Raw genomic sequence first — 19,861 nt, forward strand, 5'->3', positions numbered from 1 at the left:
AGGATACTATGGCAAAGGAAAGATATTTGGTTTTGTTTTGTTTGAGTTTGTTCCTCAGGTTTTGTTGCATCTTGGCAAATCAGAGGAACAACAAGAACTAGTTTATAGCACTGATTCTTCAATCATTGTTTTATAACTTCTTTGATCCGTACTGCCTTTATTGCACAGGTCCTTGTATCCGCTGTCTAACCCGTGGGGAGCGTTGTCAACGAGTAGAGTTTTACAGTCCCTAAGTCCCTTAGGTGTATTGCCGGTTGTTCGCAATAACGCCATCCTCTATTTACCAGGCTCTGTTCCTAACAGCGCTTCTGTCCATACGGTGTACATTGGTGTATATCATAACAGACTGAAACCAACGCATTCCATTTACAGCTAGCTCAAACGGAACTGTTGATGGTAGCAGTGCATCATTTTTGCTGTGTAGAATGGCAGCTCTGTTGATGCCATCCGCGGCTGTCACAGGATTTTTATAGCAATATTTGAATCTGCCCTATTGTAAAAACCTTGACTTCAAAGAGAAGAAAAGGAATGACTGTACAGCTCCAGTAAAAAGGGTTTTATGCTAGTGTCTACACAACCGCGGTCCTTAATTAAGGACCTTTTTTAGACTAGTTGAAAACTTTGTTCAAGGGCTTGCTGGTCTTTTTTATGTACAGATTCGTGCTCAGCATGCTTTCAAACCTAGTGGGAGGTGAGATCAATATAATATTACCATGTGCGCTCTGTCAGGAGTGGCCCTGTCCTTGTATCTCCGGTGGCAGATCCTTCACCGGTAGCAGCAACAACGGAAGCAGCAACTATCTCAGCAGTGTCCAATGTGGTAGCCACATCAGCTATAGGAACAGCAACTTTCACAGCTCCATCTAAAGGACCTACAGCAACATTTTGTGCAACCACCACAGCCACAATAGCTACTACTGCAGCCATGGTAGCTGCTCCAACAAATACAGCAACACAAACACCAGTAGCAACAGTCCATGAAGAGGAATGGTTCCACTCGGACACAACAATTAAGCTGAAGGAGGTCCCGTTTCGACAATGCAAAGTCAAAGATATGTTTGGCAAGGATATTTATCCTGGATCCAGTTCTTCACAGTCAATGTCACAACTTGACTTCTTTCTGTTGATGTTTCCAGACAATCAATGTCTGCCATGATAACTCTTGCAAATGCAAAGCTAGGTGCCAAAGGAGAACAAGATCTTACCAGGGGTGAGCTTCAAGGTCTTTGGGATCCTGATACTGGCCACCTGCTTTGAGTTTGGCAGTAGGCGGGAACTGTGGTCTACAATTCCACTGACACGCTATCAACCTGCCTGTGCCTTTGGAAACACAGGGATGTCTAGAAACCAATGTGATGTGCTTTTTACAACAGTTGTGTGGAGCAGTCAGCCAGAAGAGTGTCCTGACGGCATGACGTCGGAACAGTGTTGCTGGAAACTAGTTTCGGATTTTGTTGATTGTTTCAATGATCATCATAAGAGTTAATTTGTTCCTTCGGATCATATTTGTGTGGATGAATCTATTTCTTGTTGGTACGGCCTTGGGGGGCATTGGATAAACATTGGGCTACGCCAATATGTTGCAATAGACCGGAAGCCAGAGAATGGCTGTGAGATACAGAACTGTGGTGACGGAAGGAGTGGTGTGATGATGCACTTGAAAATTGTTGAGACAGCAGAGTCAGAAAGTCTACATTGTTCTGCATTTGATGGTGAGGAAGGACTATTGCATGGAACCATTGTTCTCAAGTACCTAATTGACCCTTGGGCATATTCTGGAGATTGTCTGGTTTGTGCTGACAGTTACTTTGCATCTGTTTTGGCAGTTGAGGAGCTGGAGAAAATGGGGTTTGGTTTCATTGGGGTGGTGAAAACTGCAACCAGGTGCTTCCCCCAGGCATATCTGGCTAGTTTGGAATTGACAACCTGTGGAGAATGGGACCATCCGTCGTGTGAATGAGTCCAGCCACCATTGACAAATCGGCCACCATTGACAAACGGAGGTTGGTCAGTTCCAAATTTCCAATTCCAGAGACAGTTGCCTCCAACAGGGATTGCGAAATAACGGTTACATTGGAGCCGCTAGGGCCACCATTGGCACCACCATCAATCAAAGAGTCCTTATTCAACAAAACATTGTGAGTGGAAAGACGGTACTGCACAGAAGCACGGTTCACTTTGCGGTGATAGGTGGTCCCATTAACCGAAAAAGAGTCAGGTGTGGCTCCATTTGATGGAGCAGAGTGCTGGCGGGCGGCTGAATTCAAAATGAGCAAACAAAGCAGTTGACCAGGTCCGGAAGCAGGCGGGACGTGAGTTTAAGCAAGGCTTTGGTTGTCAACAGCCGTCAAGTCGCTGACATACACTGTAGGAGGAGGCTGAGTGGCAGCGGCATTCACCAATAAGGCAGGGGCAGGAGCTGGAGCAGGGCAAGGTCCTTGTTGGTCCATAATGGTCCGCTTCTCTTTGGGAGAGAGAGCTTTTCACTTTTCAGGAGGCACATAATTCTTGTGCTTCTTACCAATTGGTTTGTTAGTTTTCTTCTTGGAAGAAGACTGAGACTTTGCATTGTTTGCTGAGCATCCACCGCGGTTGTTACCGCGGTCTTCCAAATTGGTCTGATCAATATCAGTTGCATGTTTGAGCATCAAATCATAAACATACTCAAAATTGGAATTGTTGGCACTCTTACCCACATGGGTACAAGAGTAAAGCTGAACATTTCAAGGAAAAGTTTCAATTGCGGATGGGAACAGACAGCTGACTTGAGTTGTATGCTCTTCTGGTGATCCGGCAAGGGGAACTTGTTAATCTGTTCAAGATTGTAAATCAAATTGCGCCAAATTGTCAAAAAAGCAACACAGGTCTTGCTCTTTGAAGTTGCAAATGAATACAAAGTGAGCTTTGTTTCAATGGATGTGGCAGTGATCTGCGCATTGATACTTGATACCTTTACCATACAAGGCAACACCAACAGAATCGGCAATTCATCACACTTGGATCTCCATCCTTGTACGTTGTATGTCCACGAGACATGTCATTAGATAGGATACCGTGACATCCCCTGTCGAATCATCTGAATAAGCGCAAAATACATTATACTTTTCAGGAAACACAGGGGCAATGGCATCATCAAAGTTATTATAGCTCAAAGTTGCGTCAAATGAGGACTTGTCTAATTGCACCTCCCTGGAATTAAGATCAGCTGTAGAAAGTGGCAAGTAAGAAGTCGAGATACCACTTGACCACTTCAAACAAGTATACGCGCACACATAACATCACCAATGTCATGCGCAGGACCGAGCCAGCGACCTAGATTCCGTTTGTCTTCCGGAAAGTCGACTGGGTCCAAATACCATATCCAATCATACCAAGCAAATTCACACAAGTGACTGATATCCGTAGTATCACCCAACACTGCCGTGTTCGGTACATCGTCATTCAATGCATAAATGTTATGATTCCATATTGGCACAGCAAAGCTGCATATGAGCCTTTTTGCCAACGTCTTTTGTTATTGTTGTAGATCCAGCAAAGATGGAAGAGCTCAAAACCTGAGGTGAAGCAATGCATTTGAATATTTCGTTGTACGTAGGTTATCACCATCAGTACCAGCATTGAAATTTTCCACAAACACAAGCCGGCTTGTTCACTCCAATGAGACTTGTATTTTGGTTAAGCAAATAATTTTTGTCTTGGTATGTTGGTGGTTAGTAGCAGGAGTAGTGGGCATACTTACAGTTGGTTGATCTAATCAGAGACAATGTCCAGGTAGCAATACTTTTGTGTTAGCAATAACTACCTACCATACAGGGGGCTCTGTATTCTACTTTCACAGGTGTCTGATGGTAATTTTTTCATCTGTCTTCTTGCATTAGACTGTTATTTGCATAATTGGTCTGATCAATATCAGTTGCATGTTTGAGCATCAAATCATAAACATACTCAAAATTGGAATTGTTGGCACTCTTACCCACATGGGTACAAGAGTAAAGCTGAACATTTCCAAGGAAAAGTTTCAATTGCGGATGGGAACAGACAGCTGACTTGAGTTGTATGCTCTTCTGGTGATCCGGCAAGGGGAACTTGTTAATCTGTTCAAGATTGTAAATCAAATTGCGCCAAATTGTCAAAAAAGCAACACAGGTCTTGCTCTTTGAAGTTGCAAATGAATACAAAGTGAGCTTTGTTTCAATGGATGTGGCAGTGATCTGCGCATTGATACTTGATACCTTTACCATACAAGGCAACAAGATTGCGGTAGACAGCCTGAGCATCCAATTCATCCACATGGTTGTGGAGGATTTCACGCGCACAAGGGGTCAACAATATATTGTTGAACACGCCAAAAACAAAGTTCTGCATTTCGGCAAATGTATCTGTCTTGTTGACGGTCTCAGGCAAATAATCCGGGTCAAGAACAAACTGGACGCCATGGATACAGAGCTTGATACAAATATTTGTTTTCCAAGTGACCCAAAAACGGTCTTCACTGAACTTTGGGTACGGAACGGAATGATTTTTGATTGTCTTCCGAAATTTCGCGGCAGTACTTTTGACAAAGGAACTCCAAGCGTCCGATCCAACAGGAGTAGCAGGTGTAACAATAGCAGAGGCTGGTTGCCAATACTCAAGGACTTCAGGGGTAAGTTCAAGCCAGGTTTTGTTTGTCACGTTGGTACCTTTCGAGAGGAACCATTTGACAATCTTAAGGATCTGATCCTGCTGGGCAGGCGGAAGAAACATACAAACAATGGTGGCAGGGGTATCTCCCACAGAAGGAGTCAAAACACCATATGACACCGTTGCAAGACGATTTTTGGTGATGGAGGCCAACTTGCTGGCCTGAAAAATACCGTACTCTTCAAAGAACCGACAGTACGACAAATCTGGTGTTGTTGCTCCCAAAAGGTTCATAAGAACATGTTCAAGAGGGTCCATGGTCAAAGCAGGGATGATTCTCAAACACAACTGTTGGACCATTCACACGCAACAGAATCTTGTGCACCAAGGACAAACAAGACAAACAAAATATCTTGTGCACCAAGGACAAGCAAGATAACAATTAATCCTATCAACTTGTCAGCAGACCAAAAACAACAACAATGCCACTGGTCTTACCCAATGGATTGTTTTATTGCCATTCTATCACAGAACCAGACAATCCCCAACAAACAGGAGCAAAGTGATTAGCAATCCAAGATTTTTAATCTGTCAACGTCAAGTATCTCCTGGCTTCTGAAGACAGCACAAGGTGATCAAGACTTGCCTGGCTTCTAACAAAGAGATACAAACTAACAAAAATGGTTTTCACACAATTGTGGTCCATTTCACTATTCTCCACAGTGTTATACATGGCACCATGGGCACATTCATCATAGTTACCATGCTCCTTAGCATGGCAACAATTGAGTCCCAAAACAGTCACATCATGTTTCTGAATACTCAGCTGGGAATGCGCCTGTCCAAAACCATCCATGTCGGGATTTGTGGCCAAACACACAAGATTAGTTTCGACAGGCTCGCCTTGGGTGCCACGACCCAAGTAGTGCGCGCCATCGCGCGAACCGGTACTCAAAACTGTCATTCCAGTTGACATCGGGAAAGGTTCAGAGCCAGGAAGGAGTATCAAATTGTATATCTAACTTTTCATAAGAGTCCACTCTTTTTGCCACGAATGATGACAATAATTCGCTTGCACTCCACAAAATGTATGGGATTCTAAAGCCCCCAAGACTAATAAAAAGATTCTTCCCTATATGCGACGCCTCTATACCAACAGATACTTTTGTTACAGTCCCGTACACTATGGGCATGATGCATACCCAATGTAAGACATTTCCATAGACTATTGAATTTCGTATTTATTGAGTGCTTTCTTTCTCAGCAATTTCTCCGAGTTGCAACTAGAATGCGACTACACCGTTTCTGTGGCGAAAAAATTCCAGCCCTCGATAATGATTCGTTCGTTTATGCAAGTTGGCATTTTCATCACTTGGATTGATAACTCCTGAATATTTTATATAAAGTAGTATTGACTTGACATATTTTACTTTACACTAGGTTGCAGCAACAGTTCTTTGAAGAGGTTTCTGAGAGGTTTATGTAGATTCTTCTGATCGTTGAATTTTCAAACCCAATCTTGGATTTCTCCGGGCTTCTATGCTTTTGCAACGAAGGGTACGGTCGAACTCGTAGAACGGTAATACATCAAAATCTATCCCATTGATTCCGTACCGACACTTGAGTTCACAGTCAGACTTTTCGCATATCCTTTGTGATACTTTGAAGAATCGTTCTTCGAAGACCATGAAGAGCTTTCCAATTTCTTCCAAAAAAGGAGTTCAGTTCAGTGTTCGGCCGGCCCCCCGCCTTCAGCAGTAACCCAACGACCCTAACCACGATCAACAACATCAGGCCATCACTTTACGATCTACACTCAGGCGCTGTTTTGTTTAGATCTTCTGCTGGAGTCTCCAAGCCGCTTCCGCCGACTTCCGCGGAGTTTACCAGACAGATTTTCATCAACTCGCTGCTTGAACAATAGCAACATTATGAGTCTCGTCGTGCACACATCATTTCCGTACTTCAGGGCATCGACCTGCAAGATCGCTTCCATGAAGAAGTCGAGCTGTTGAGCTCATTGGCTATCCCGGCAACGCCGGGAAGGTTACGGAGCAACCCATTCGTACAGCTCCAGGGCCATGGATTCAAGCCGTCTGTACCAATTTTCGATTCTTCTGCTCTTGCGAACAGCAGGTCGCCCTTTCAAGGATGGACGTCTCTTCATCAAGGTCTGCACGCAAGTCTCTTTCCTATAATTTCCGGACATTATAGAACCACAAATATCATCCGCTCCGAACTCGGCGAAAAAAGTTTGCCGGGATCAACGGATGTAACTGCCTGTCAACTGGAATGACAGTTTTGAGTACCGGTTCGCGCGATGGCGCGCACTACTTGGGTTGTGGCACCCAAGGCGAGCCTGTCGAAACTAATCTTGTGTGTTTGGCCACAAATCCCGACACGGATGGTTTTGGACAGACGCAATCCCAGTTGAGTATTCAGAAACATGATGTGACTGTTTCGGGACTCGATTGTTGCCATGCTAAGGAGCATGGTAACTATGATGAATGTGCCCACGGTGCCGTGTATAACACCGTGGAGAATAGTGAAACGGACCACGATGGCGCTTGGCAGATCGTGGGGCCAAATGGAAAGTGAACAGATTAGCTCTTTAGTTTAGAGTTTATAAATCTTAACAACGATTGTGTGAAAACCATATTCGTTAGTTCGTATCTCTTCGTTAGAAGCCAGACGAGTCTTGATCACCTCGTGCTGTCTTCAGAAGCCAGGAGATACTTGACGTTGACAGATTAACAGTCTTGGATTGCTAATCACTTTGCTCCCGTTTGTTTGGGGATTGTCTGGTTCTGTGATAGAACGGCAATAAAACAATCCGTTGGGTAAGACCAGTGGCATTGTTGTTGTTTTCGGTCTGCTGACGAGTCGATCGAATTAATCGTTATCTCGCTTGTCCTTGGTGCACGAGATATTGTGTTCGTCTCGTTTGTCCTTGGTGCACGAGATTCTGTTGTGTGTGAATGGCCCGACAGTTGCGTTCGAGAATCATCCCTGCTTTGACCATGGACCCTCTTGAACATGTTCTTGTGAACCTTTTGGGAGCGACGACACCGGATTCGTCGTACCGTCGGTTCTTTGAAGAGTACGGTATTACTCAGACCAGCGAGTTGGCCTCAATCACCGAAAATTGTCTTGCAACGGTGTCATATGGTGTTTTGACCCCTTCTGTGGGAGATACCCCTGCCACCATTGTTCGTATGTTTCTTCCGCCTGCCCAGCAGGATCGGATCTTGAAGATTGTCAAATGGTTCCTCTCGAAAGGTACCAACGTGACAAACGAAACCTGGTTTGAACTTACCCCTGAAGTCCTTGAGTATTGGCAACCAGCCTCTGCTATTGTTGCCCCTGCTACTCCTGTTGGATCGGATGCTCGGAGTTCCTTTGTCAAAAGTGCTGCCGCAAAGTTTCGGAAGACAATCAAGAATCACTCCGTTCCGTACCCAAAGTTCAGTGAAGACCGTTTTTGGGTCACTTGGAATACGAATATTCGTATCAAGCTCCGTATCCATGGTGTCCAGTTGGTTCTTGACCCGGATTATTTGCCCGAGACCGTCGACGAGACGGATACATTTGTCGAAATGCAGAACTTTGTCTTTGGCGTGTTCAACGATATATTGTTGACCCCTCGTGCGCGTGGAATCCTCCACAAGCATGTGGATGAATTGGATGCTCAGGCTGTTTACCGCGACCTTGTTGCCTCGTACGGTAAAGGTATCAATGCGCAGATCACTGCCACATCCATTGAAACGAAGCTCACTTTGTACTCATTTGCGACTTCAAAGAGCAAGACCTGTGTTGCTTTTTTGACGACTTGGCGCAATTTGATTTACGATCTTGAACGGATCAACGAGTTCCCCTTGCCGGATCACCAGAAGAGCGTACGACTCAAGTCAGCTGTCCGTTCCCATCCGCAATTGAAGCTTTTCCTCGGAAATGTTCAGCTTTACTCTCGTACCCATGTGGGTAAGAGTGCCGACGATTCCGATTTTGAGTATGTTTATGATTTGATGCTCGAACATGCGACTGATATTGATCAGACCGATTTGGAAGACCGCGGTAACAACCGCGGTGGATGCTCAGCAAACAATGCAAAGTCTCAGTCTTCTTCCAAGAAGAAAACTAACAAACCAATTGGTAAGAAGCACAAGAATTATGTGCCTCCTGAAAAGTGAAAAGCTCTCTCTCCCAAAGAGAAGCGGACCATTATGGACCAACGAGGACCTCGCCCTGCTCCAGCTCCTGCCCCTGCCTTATCGGTGAACGCCGCTGCCACTCAGCCTCCTCCTACGGTGTATGTCAGCGACTCGACGGTTGTTGACAACCAAAGCCTCGCTTCGACTCACGTCCCGCCTGCTGCCGGACCTGGTCAACTGCTTCGTTCGCTCATTTCGAATTCAGCTGCCCGCCAGCACCCTGCTCCATCGAATGGAGCCACGTCTGACTCTTTTTCGGTCAATGGGACCACCTATCGCAGCGAAGTGAACCGTTCTTCTGTGCAGTACCGTCTTTCCACTCACGATGTTTCGTTGAACAAGGACTCTTTGATCGATGGTGGTGCGAACGGTGGCCTTAGCGGCTCCGACGTAACCGTTATTTCGCAATCCCTGTTGGAGGCCACTGTCTCTGGAATTGGAAATTCGGAATTGACCAACCTCCGTTTGTCAACGGTGGCCGGACTCATTCACACGACGGATGGTCCCATTATTGGTGTGTTTCACCAGTATGCTCACCTTGGTACTGGCAATACCATTCATTCGTGCAACCAAATGCGCTCCTGGGGAGTCACGGTTGACGACGTCCCTCGTACTTTTGGTGGCAAACAGCGTATTGTCACGTCCGATGGTCGTTTTGTCATCCCGCTTTCCGTTTCTGGCGGACTCACTTACTTGTCTATGCAGGCCCCTACCGAGGAGGACCTGGACACTTTCGAATGGGTGCCTTTTACCGCTGACAACGAGTGGGACCCAAATGGTGTCTCTTCTCCTGCCGCTGCCGACAATGACCTCAGTTTGCAGCTTCCTGCCGGCCATGTCCCGTTCCGTGATGAACGCATCAATAACTTTGGTCTCCTTGCGCATTCCGCGGCTGTCAGTCGATCCCCTTTGAATGCCGATGCTTTGCAACCCAATTTTGGATGGGTTCCCAGTGCTCGTATCTCTCGCACGTTCGAGAATACCACACAATTCGCTCGTGCCGATGTCCGTTTGCCCCTGCGCAAACATTTCAAGTCGCGTTTCCCTGCTGCCAATGTTTCTCGTTTGAACGAAATTGTGGCAACTGATACCTTTTTCTCGGATACCCCTGCGGCCGATGACGGCATTCTTAACCATGGTGGGGCTACGATGGCCCAACTTTTCGTTGGAAAAAGTTCGCAAATCACCTCTGTCTTCCCGATGAAGCGTGAATCCCAGTTTGCCCATACTTTCGAGGACTTTATCCGTACCCATGGTGCTCCCGATGCCCTCCTCAGCGACAATGCTCGTGCTCAGATCGGTCAGCAGGCACTTCAGATTTTGCGTATGTATGCAATCGACGATATGCAGTGCGAGCCGCATCATCAACACCAAAATTACGCGGAACGCCGCATTCAAGAGGTGAAAAAGATGGTGAACACAATCATGGATCGTACAAACACCCCTCCGGAATATTGGTTGCTCTGCTTATTTTATGTGACCTACTTGCTCAATCGCCTTGCTGTTGAAAGCTTGAATTGGCGTACCCCGCTTCAAGTTGCCCATGGACAGCGTCCTGATATTTCTGCTTTGCTCCTTTTCCGTTGGTTTGAACCCGTTTATTATTACGACCCTGACCATGCGTCTTTCCCATCGGCTTCTCGCGAGAAAACTGGTCGTTGGATTGGTGTTGCTGAACACAAAGGTGATGCGCTGACTTACTGGATTTTAACCGACAATACTCACCAAGCCATTGCTCGTTCTGTTGTTCGTTCAGCCAACGTCGATAATGGTTTGAAAAACCATCGTGCTGCGAATTCCTCTCCCGATGGTGGGGAGCCTTCGAATCCTAAGCCCATTGTCTTGGCTACGAGTGACCTACGCCATGATGCTACGGTCGATCCATCTTTTGAGAAATCCCCTGCATTCTCTCCTGACGAATTGATCGGCAGGTATTTGATCCGTGAAGCCCCTGACGGCCAGAGCCATCGAGCCCTTGTTGCTCGTAAAATTATTGATGCCGACTCCGATAACCATCAGGCGATTTGCTTCTTGTTGCAAATTGATGAAAAGGATGCTGACGAGATCATTTCGTACAATGAACTTTCCGATTTGATGGAAGCCCAACAATCAGAGCCCGCTACGAACGGAAATATCGAAGATCATTTCAAGTTTACTAGTATTATTGGACACCAAGGCCCTTTGCAACCGACCGATGCTGGTTACAAGGGATCCTCTTGGAATGTTTTGGTTCAATGGGAAGATGGTTCCCAGTCGTACGAACCTCTAATTGAAATGGCTAAGGACGATCCAGTCACACTCGCGATGTACGCGTCTGACAACGATCTCCTTAACGTGCCCGGGTGGCGCCGCTTCAATCGTTTGCTTCGCAACCGTGATGACTTCAATCGATCTGTTTCGTTAGTGAAACAACGCAAGGGAGACCCCATGTTCAAGTTTGGCGTCCTTGTCCCTCGCAATTCTCGTGAAGCCCTGAAATTTGACGCGAACGCCGGCAATACTCGTTGGGCCGATGCCATGGAGCTCGAATTGGCCCAGCACCGTGAGTATAAAACCTACAAGGACCTCGGTAAGGGTGCAGCCACACCTGGCCCTGAATACCAGCGGATCAATGTTCATTTCGTGTTTGACGTGAAGCAGTCACTCAAATACAAGGCTCGGCTCGTCGCCGGTGGACACATGACGGCGCCTCCGAAGGACAGTGTTTATTCCGGTGTTGTCTCACTTCGGTCCATTCGTCTCGCTCTTCTTGCTGGTGAGGTAAATGGACTGGAAACGTGGGTTGGTGACATTGCAGTCGCCTATTTAGAGGCATACACGAAGGAACAGGTGTATTTTGTTGCTGGTCCCGAGTTTGGGGAGCTTTCTGGACATACCCTGCTCATCGACAAGGCTTTGTATGGCCTACGTACTAGTGGAGCCCGTTTCCATGAGCGTCTCTCGGATTCCCTTCGTGCGATGAATTTTATTCCTTGCAAAGCGGACCCTGATCTCTGGATGCGTGACTGCGATGACCATTGGGAGTATGTGTGTGTATACGTAGACGATATTGCGTGCGTCTCACGAAACCCCAAGGCCTTCTTTGATTCCCTTGTTTCAGACCATCATTACACTCTGAAGGGTGTTGGTCCCCCGACTTACTTTCTTGGTGGTGATTTTACTCGCGACAGTAAGGACAATACTCTCGCGGTTGGCGCGAAAACGTACGTGAAACGTATTATTTCGAACTACAAGACCTCCTTCGGTACGGAGCCCAAGCTGTACTCGTCTCCTCTCGAGAACGGTGATCACCCAGAAGTCGACGCTTCGCAACTCCTTGATTTCGGTTCGATTAAGTTGTACCAGTCCCTCATCGGTGCCCTCCAATGGGCCATCACTCTCGGGCGATTTGACATACAGTGTGCCGTCATGACGATGGGACGCTTTCGTGCTGCCCCTCGAGAAGGACATTTGAATCGTCTTCGTCGTATCATCGGATACCTTCGTCGTTACCCTGATGCTGCCATTCGTTTTCGTACTGGAATTCCCAACCATGAGGCTCGGGGAGACGTCCCTCAACACGACTGGATGTACTCGGTATACGGTAAATCGACTGACGAGGACTCTCCGACAGACATGCCGCCTGCTCGTGGTAAGCCTATGCGCATTACCACCTTTGTTGATGCTAACTTGTATCATGATTTGACTACAGGCCGTTCTACAACGGGTGTCTTGCATTTGGTTAATCAGACTCCTGTGTCTTGGTTTTCTAAACGACAGTCTACGGTTGAAACGGCTACGTATGGCTCTGAATTTGTTGCTGCTCGTTTGGCTACGGAGCAGATTATTGACATGCGTCTTACTCTACGTATGATGGGCATTCCCTTGGACGGTCCTGCTTGGCTCCTTGGCGACAATCAGAGCATTGTTACCAGCTCGACTTTGCCTCATTCTGTTCTCTCCAAACGACACAATGCGTTGGCATACCACCGCGTTCGCGAAGCGATCGCTTTTGGTATCATGCATTTTTTGTGGATTGAGGGTAAGGACAATGCAAGCGACGTGTTGACCAAACCTTTGGGTCACGCAGTTGCTTGGTCTTTGGTTCAGCCTTTGTTGTTTTGGAAAGGTGAGACGAAATCCCCCGTTCGTTCTGTTTCGAGTACCTCACAGTGGGGAGTGTCAACTGGAATGACAGTTTTGAGTACCGGTTCGCGCGATGGCGCGCACTACTTGGGTCGTGGCACCCAAGGCGAGCCTGTCGAAACTAATCTTGTGTGTTTGGCCACAAATCCCGACACGGATGGTTTTGGACAGACGCAATCCCAGTTGAGTATTCAGAAACATGATGTGACTGTTTCGGGACTCGATCGTTGCCATGCTAAGGAGCATGGTAACTATGATGAATGTGCCCACGGTGCCGTGTATAACACCGTGGAGAATAGTGAAACGGACCACGATGGCGCTTGGCAGATCGTGGGGCCAAATGGAAAGTGAACAGATTAGCTCTTTAGTTTAGAGTTTATAAATCTTAACAACGATTGTGTGAAAACCATATTCGTTAGTTCGTATCTCTTCGTTAGAAGCCAGACGAGTCTTGATCACCTTGTGCTGTCTTCAGAAGCCAGGAGATACTTGACGTTGACACTGCCAATACCACTACCAATCAACCTGGTCGCAAAGCCTTCTTCCCCAGAAAGCTCCACGGGATGCTGACTGATCTTGGTTTTAAGGGGAGCGACATTGCCGCCTTCCTCCCCAACGGACAAGCTTTTATAATTTTCAAGCCTAACGAGTTTACCGAGGAAATATTACCCAAGTAGTTCAATATGCACCACTTTGCAAGTTTTCAGAGACAGTTGAATCTCTACAAGTTCAAGCGGACCAGCAAAGATGGGTCCTACAAGGGGGCTTACTATCACGAGCTATTTGCTCGCGAGCGACAAGATCTCATTTCTATGATCAAGTGCCAACAGACCACAAAATTGATACCTCCGTCGTCGTCAAAGAAGCAGAGCTTACGTAAAGCAGAAAAGCCGGGAGCCGTCGGGTTTTCATCTGTCGAGAAGCCCACGTTTACATCTTCATCTCCAAATTTGGTAAAAAAAGTCGACAAATTGTAAATATTATGAAGTTCGCACATACGATTACACAAGCAACTATCCTCTATTACAAATAATTGCTTTTACGCTGTCTCGCATGAATTATGTTTTTAATATAGCTTATTTGCACAACCTGCCGGCGTATCGCGTTTTCTTTACTCGTTTTGGCAGTCAGCCCGATAGCAATTACGATGATAGACGCGCAGCTCTGCTTCGTTTTGCCTTCGTACAACGGGATACTTCGAAAGGGACGATGGAATTGAGAGGCTTGCAAGTATGGTTGACAGTAACGTCCCAACCGGAAGATATCGCGTTCCTTAGAATTTCAGTATTTTCGGAGGTATCAATCATCACATCACGGGTACACGTCCGTTAGAAAGAATCCCTGTTGATTTGCTACAGACACTAGCAAAGACAACGTTCATATACAGCCGTGACTAAATTCCAAGTCAACTTATTTTATATTAGCTGGCTACCGAGAAATCCCGACTCGAGATGAGATGCGAACTCCTCTTCACGAACAATCAACTTCAATAGAGCTCAAGTAATTTTTGTATAGGGATGAGTCTTCTAACAATACCAGGTTCAACTGTAAACCGCTTTACAATTAGAGTAAAGTTACTTGGCGATTACTGAATGCAAATTTAAGTGTAAGTTGAGAGTTTCTTCAAAACAGAAATCGAGATGGCTACATTAATTCAGAGACAGCCATGGCGGGACCGTTAATTACTAAGAAAAAGAGTTCCGAAAATGTGTCTAGCTAGCTATTAGCGCATAGCTCCAACAAGTGTAATTTTTATCCAGTCAGCTGAACTATTTTATCCGATTGTAAGTTATGACGCTTGAATAAATCCGACACTTGTGGCAGTTGGGGCAAGGAAAAAGAAGTCAACTACCCAGGATACCAATGATCTGGTAGGCAAATTGGTTCTACCCTTCATTTCTCACATGCTCATTGCTGCAATTTTCGAGGCCCTAATCCCAGCCTACCTCATCTTAAGAGCAGGTATCTCCAGTTCGCGAATGTAGTCACGCATATCCTGAGTGATCAACATAATTACCGTTATGTACCTCTACCATTTTATCCCTTCGGCTCCTTTTTTCGATGTGGACGGCTCTGCCAAAAAGTATTTAGCACATCGCGTGTTGACGCCAAAAAACCCTGTAATCCATTGGCTGGCAAAGGAACGTTGTGGTTACTTGAATTCACAGAAGGAACTTCGCTCCATGAATGAGGAACGGTCAAACCCTGTCGAGCTCGGGCTTCAATCAGAGCTTCACGACGGCGTAATCCATCCAGCTGGTCAGTGACTCAAAAGCAGTGTCCATGAAAGTCGTCTCAGCAGTGATCAGGTCAGAACTGTTATAACTTTTCAAATGCCCTACAGGAGTCACTAAAGATTGCAATGTGTGCTCTTTCAAGAACTCAGCGACCAGCTGCTCATGTGCGATGCTTTCTAAAATTGAGGGAACACCTGGATGGGGAACTAGATACCCCATTGGCTGCTTCTTCACTTAACTGTTGTTTCCAATAGGAGCGGACCTATGCATGGTCTGGAAAAACGCACGTGAACGTTCTGATGGGTCCTCCGCTACCGATTCCGGGGCGGACAGATGCCTCGAACCCAAGGTTGCTACAGTCTTGAGGGGTACTCGAAGACAAGTGTCCGGTCAGATGGCACTTTCGTTAGCGACTGAGAGTTGATGATCTACCGCTACAATTTGGTTTGCCTGCTTTAAAAGATCTTCAAGTCGTTTCTCTTCAGATCTCAAAGACATATTCATGATTAATTCAGTCGAAAATTCTTCTTGAAGTGCTCCATACTTGGCCTTCCGTCTCGCCCGTTTTCGCTTTGAGTAGATAGCGTCCATTTTGCGTTTCCTCTCATCATGTGTGAGGTGATCCAATTCAGTCTCGGGAACAACTTTGAGCTTTGCCCCACGTCGACCAGTACTCCTTCTGACAGGCCAATTTTGCTTCGAGCACCTTTCCTTCTCTTCCACCGCTCGGACGCATTCTATTTCATCAAGTTTTTGAATTGTAAGTTCTCCACCAAGCCATTCTGGGAACCTGTGGGCCCTTAAATTATTTGCCTCCAAAATTTCTCGGATTTCCCAGCGAGAATAGCCAGAATGGATTTTAAAATGATCAAATGCGTAAAGACCGATGATTGTGGGAACCAGTCGCTTAAAGAAGGAAAACTTTTCTCCTGAGTGTAAGCATTGCACCAAATGGAGCTCGCGAAGGCGGCAAGGGAACGCTCGGCGAAGTAGGTCGGCTGGCTTAGTACGCCCAGTAGCACGATAGAAGCCGGGGTTATCGAACATTGCAACAACAAGAAACCCTTCATCCAGCGATCGTTCGTTCTGCATAAGGAGAGAAAAGGCATAAAATGCACATCGAAGCCGTTCGGGTCCTTCGATCGTAATACGTCCTGGAGAGTAGCAAAGGCTCCCACGTCCACATTCGTCCTGAGGTAAATCGACTAGGTAGCGAGTCTTCCAAGCTTCAAGTTCTGCAGGCCCCAAAGCACCCTCGCCTGTCTGAACAATAGGCAAGAACACTCGGTCCTCATAAATTTTCACACGTTCCTCCCAGTACGTCAAAAAGCGCCTTACTGCCTTCATCGAATGGTTCCTTTCGTGCCGAATGAATAGCTCTGGTGGCGACTCTTCCTCAACTAATAGCGGCGCTCTTCGAATGGCCTGCAGATAGCCAAGCTTTTCCTTCTGCGGGATGAGCATTAGTATTCGATCAAATGAGCGACGATGACGTGACAAAGCACTTTCTGGCAATGAGTTGGCCTTGTTGTGCGTCGACCGCCATCCGCCACCAAGGGAAGTAGGCAGGTAGGCCCGGCGGAATGAGTTCTGCTCGAGAATTTTACACAATTGAACCGCAGAATCGTAGTCGTGTATGTGTGCCTGAGATCCCCAGACACTGGAGAGCCCAGTTGATTTCCACAACCATGACTTCTTGCCGTCATGAAAGGAACATACGTGTATGTCCTGGACTGTGAGGGGCAAAATAGACCCAATCCAGCTCGTCAAAGTATGGTACAGGGCTTGGTCTACTTCTTGGAAAGAGGAGCATGCTGCTATATCTTCTCGTATCAGAATGCGAATCGATTCGTTGCCCTGCTCGGATAAAATGGCCAACATGTAAAACAAGACCCGTCTTTGTGATAAAGCATCCTCGCGACCTTCGAACGGCGAGCACCAGGGGTCCCAGAACAAGACCGGCAGAGATCGCGCCTCGGACATGGGAAGAATCACTAAGAAATTAGACTTGAGGGCGTCCTTCTCTCGCTTGGACAGCCAACCAGACGACGGTCCATAAGTATGTTCCTGTTGGGAACCAAACATCATCTCACGCTCGGTCCAATAGGAGGCCAACCGCTTGCTCGCAGCCCAAGGGTCCCCTCGCGCAGCTTTCAAAAATTGCGCAAAGTCTGGTGGGTTCTGAAAGTCGTCATGCGGATGGTTTCGTGTGCAACATGTCCTGGAGCGCTTAAGGAAAGACCGAAAGGCCTTTGTTACCTTCGGGGGCAAGAGTTGCATCGCCGTTGCCATTTCCGGAGTGAGAAACGTTTTAAAAAGAGTAGTTGCGTCCTCCTCTACGGAAGCTTTAGAATGTCCTGCCGCTAAATGTTTCTGCAAAACCATATCAACCGCATGCTGCCATTCAGTCGGCGAGGATTTTTCCTGCTGACGACAGCTACTAGTGTGCGAGTCATCCAAGAAATCGTCCAAGGGCGTTTTGACGGACATGTTCGGAAGAGGGACGGAGCAAAGCTTCCTTCGCTTTCGCGTTCGGAACTCAACAGAACGTAACGCGATCAGAAATCGAATCAATGAAGATAGATGTGAGGCAGGTTGTACACTTACTGCACAGCGATATGAGGATCGCTTTGCCTCAGGGCCGTGGGCAGACGCGTTCTTACGATGCAAGTAAAATTGTACGAGTTTTGTCTCATCGCGATCGTGTCGGCAAGTACGTTATACCCGGCCCACACCCGACAGGTAACTTGAAGGTCGTAGGCCGCGCGGAAGAATCTCCGAGGAATGCCTATATGATTCGGTTCGTCGCTCACAGTCAGTGTTTTCGTGTTCTCGATTCCGCACCGGTCGAACAAACCTAGACCGATTTCCAAGAACGGTCGTCCTCTTTTATAGTTACGGGATACGAAAGAGAACACCAAATCCATTTTTCGTGAATTCAAACTTCGCTACCGGCAGTTTTATGGACATCCTACTCCAATCAAAACAGAATTATATGCTTTACGGTAGCCTTGCACTGTTTGTCGTCATTTATCAACAACGTTTGTATCCCTTCCCCGGCAATCAATTATTTCCGCTAACAAAACTACACTAACCTTAAACTGGCCCAACAGAAACGCATCGGGCCAACGTCCACCGAGGAAACTTTATAGGGGACATAAAGGAAGACACAAAAAGTTTGAAGTTGACCATCGATCATAACATTCGACTGGGCGCTCACAGTCAAATGTGTTTCTTCACAGTGAAATGACCATGGTTTTGACCGGGCGTCAAAGTAAGCCTGCCCTCAAGTATAAGCAACTGGCGAACCGCAGTATTTTTCTGGTTGCTGTGCTAGCGCTGATGTCTTTCTTGTGTAGGTTCGGCAGCGTAAAATTCTTTGCGCGTTCGCCTCAGATATCTGCTTCCGTGCAAGCGCAGAATTCCAAAATGGATCTGTGTCTAAGCTTGCAAAGGACGGAAAATGTAACGACTGCTCAGTTTCGCAGTGAAAGACAGCTAGTAGAATTCTTGGAAGGTCCAGGGCTGCTGGAGAATAATGGGAATGCCCTCATTGCCACCTGCAAGTTCCAATACAACAACCACTCCCGCCATTTCCCACACGCCATGCAGCAGCTGTATCGATGCCATTCCTGGTGGCTAGCCAATCCCGACAAGCAGCCATGGCTGGTTTTTAAAAGCCCTCAAAATGCCTTTGTAGGCGGCTTCTTGACAGCTCTCCGGGATGTCTTCAACGTTACCATTGTTCGATTGCGACACAATCTAAAAGTGGTTCGTCCAAAAGTCGAGTATGCTTTTGGATCGCCATTTGCTGCCAACTTTGGCTATGCCATGCAATCTCCCCGCGACGCCATCGTATTGCGCGATTCTATTCTACACCACTACGATTTGCTCTCGGATCGTACCGGTGGTTGCCATCGCAAACCGAGTGTAGTGGGGGCGTCGGTGGAAAATTTAATGCGTGAGCCCTCAATCGGTATCTTGAATCGATCGCAAAGGACCGGCCGTCGCTTCTTTTCTGACTCTTTATTGCGGGACGCTATTCGGGAGCGATTTGGCCTGACGGTCCACATGATGACCTTTGACGACAAAAACTTTCTTCAACAAGTCCAATTCATGTCCGAGACAGACATTCTATTGTCTCCACACGGTGCCCAATTGACATCCATACCCTTCCTACCCCCGTGTGCCCGCATGATGGAATTCTTCCCCGTCGGATACCTCGTTCCCGAGTTTTTTGGCACTCTTGCGGCGGCCTCGGATGTAAGCTATGCCTACCTCTATACGGGGCAAGACCGCATCTCCGAAACAGCTACATGGATGAAAGATGCCGAATCTCGCCAAGCAGCCCGGCTATTTCCTGTTTGTCCAAATCTCGAGACAGTCATGGACAATCTGGAGGAGCAAATTGCTGCGTGGCGGACCTGTTGCCGAGGGAAAAACTGAAAAATGCCACAAAGATCTGCTCTATGTATAGCGAATGCTGGTCCCACAATTACAAAAATATTAGGTCTTGGCATGTTATTGACTACTCTAGGACTGGACAACTTAGTATGGCCTTGAAATACTTTAACAAGTGTGTTCGATTTTTAGTTTTTCGGAAAAGAGCTGTGGTCTCTTTCTCACGCTCTCTCGCGAAATTCGTACAATTGCTCCCCGTGGAGA

The 19,861-nt window shown here is 46.9% G+C and overlaps 4 protein-coding genes across 4 annotated transcripts; 2 read left to right on the top strand and 2 right to left on the bottom strand.

The window, feature by feature from the left end:
* Positions 1–4,191: 4,191 nt before the first annotated feature.
* Positions 4,192–4,941, bottom strand: PHATRDRAFT_39222 (predicted protein; the record flags this gene model as incomplete). Its single annotated transcript, XM_002183225.1, has 1 exon — positions 4,192–4,941. One exon carries the CDS (start codon positions 4,939–4,941, stop codon positions 4,192–4,194), a length of 750 nt encoding a protein of 249 aa, XP_002183261.1.
* Positions 4,942–7,643: 2,702 nt separating this feature from the next.
* PHATRDRAFT_39223 (predicted protein) lies at positions 7,644–11,241 on the top strand (the record flags this gene model as incomplete). Its single annotated transcript, XM_002183097.1, has 3 exons — positions 7,644–8,775; positions 8,818–11,168; positions 11,239–11,241. 3 exons carry the CDS (start codon positions 7,644–7,646, stop codon positions 11,239–11,241), a joined length of 3,486 nt encoding a protein of 1,161 aa, XP_002183133.1.
* A 3,588-nt stretch (positions 11,242–14,829) lies between these two features.
* Positions 14,830–18,123, bottom strand: PHATRDRAFT_48696 (predicted protein; the record flags this gene model as incomplete). Its single annotated transcript, XM_002183226.1, has 3 exons — positions 14,830–15,390; positions 15,598–17,633; positions 17,804–18,123. 3 exons carry the CDS (start codon positions 18,121–18,123, stop codon positions 15,185–15,187), a joined length of 2,562 nt encoding a protein of 853 aa, XP_002183262.1. The 3' UTR covers positions 14,830–15,184.
* A 264-nt stretch (positions 18,124–18,387) lies between these two features.
* PHATRDRAFT_48697 (predicted protein) lies at positions 18,388–19,642 on the top strand (the record flags this gene model as incomplete). Its single annotated transcript, XM_002183098.1, has 1 exon — positions 18,388–19,642. The coding sequence occupies exon 1, from the start codon at positions 18,443–18,445 to the stop codon at positions 19,640–19,642; it is 1,200 nt and encodes a 399-aa protein (XP_002183134.1). The 5' UTR covers positions 18,388–18,442.
* Positions 19,643–19,861: the final 219 nt, after the last annotated feature.

Source organism: Phaeodactylum tricornutum, chromosome 18, assembly GCF_000150955.2.
Source record: "Phaeodactylum tricornutum CCAP 1055/1 chromosome 18, whole genome shotgun sequence".
In the NCBI taxonomy this organism is placed as follows: domain Eukaryota; phylum Bacillariophyta; class Bacillariophyceae; order Surirellales; family Neidiaceae; genus Phaeodactylum; species Phaeodactylum tricornutum.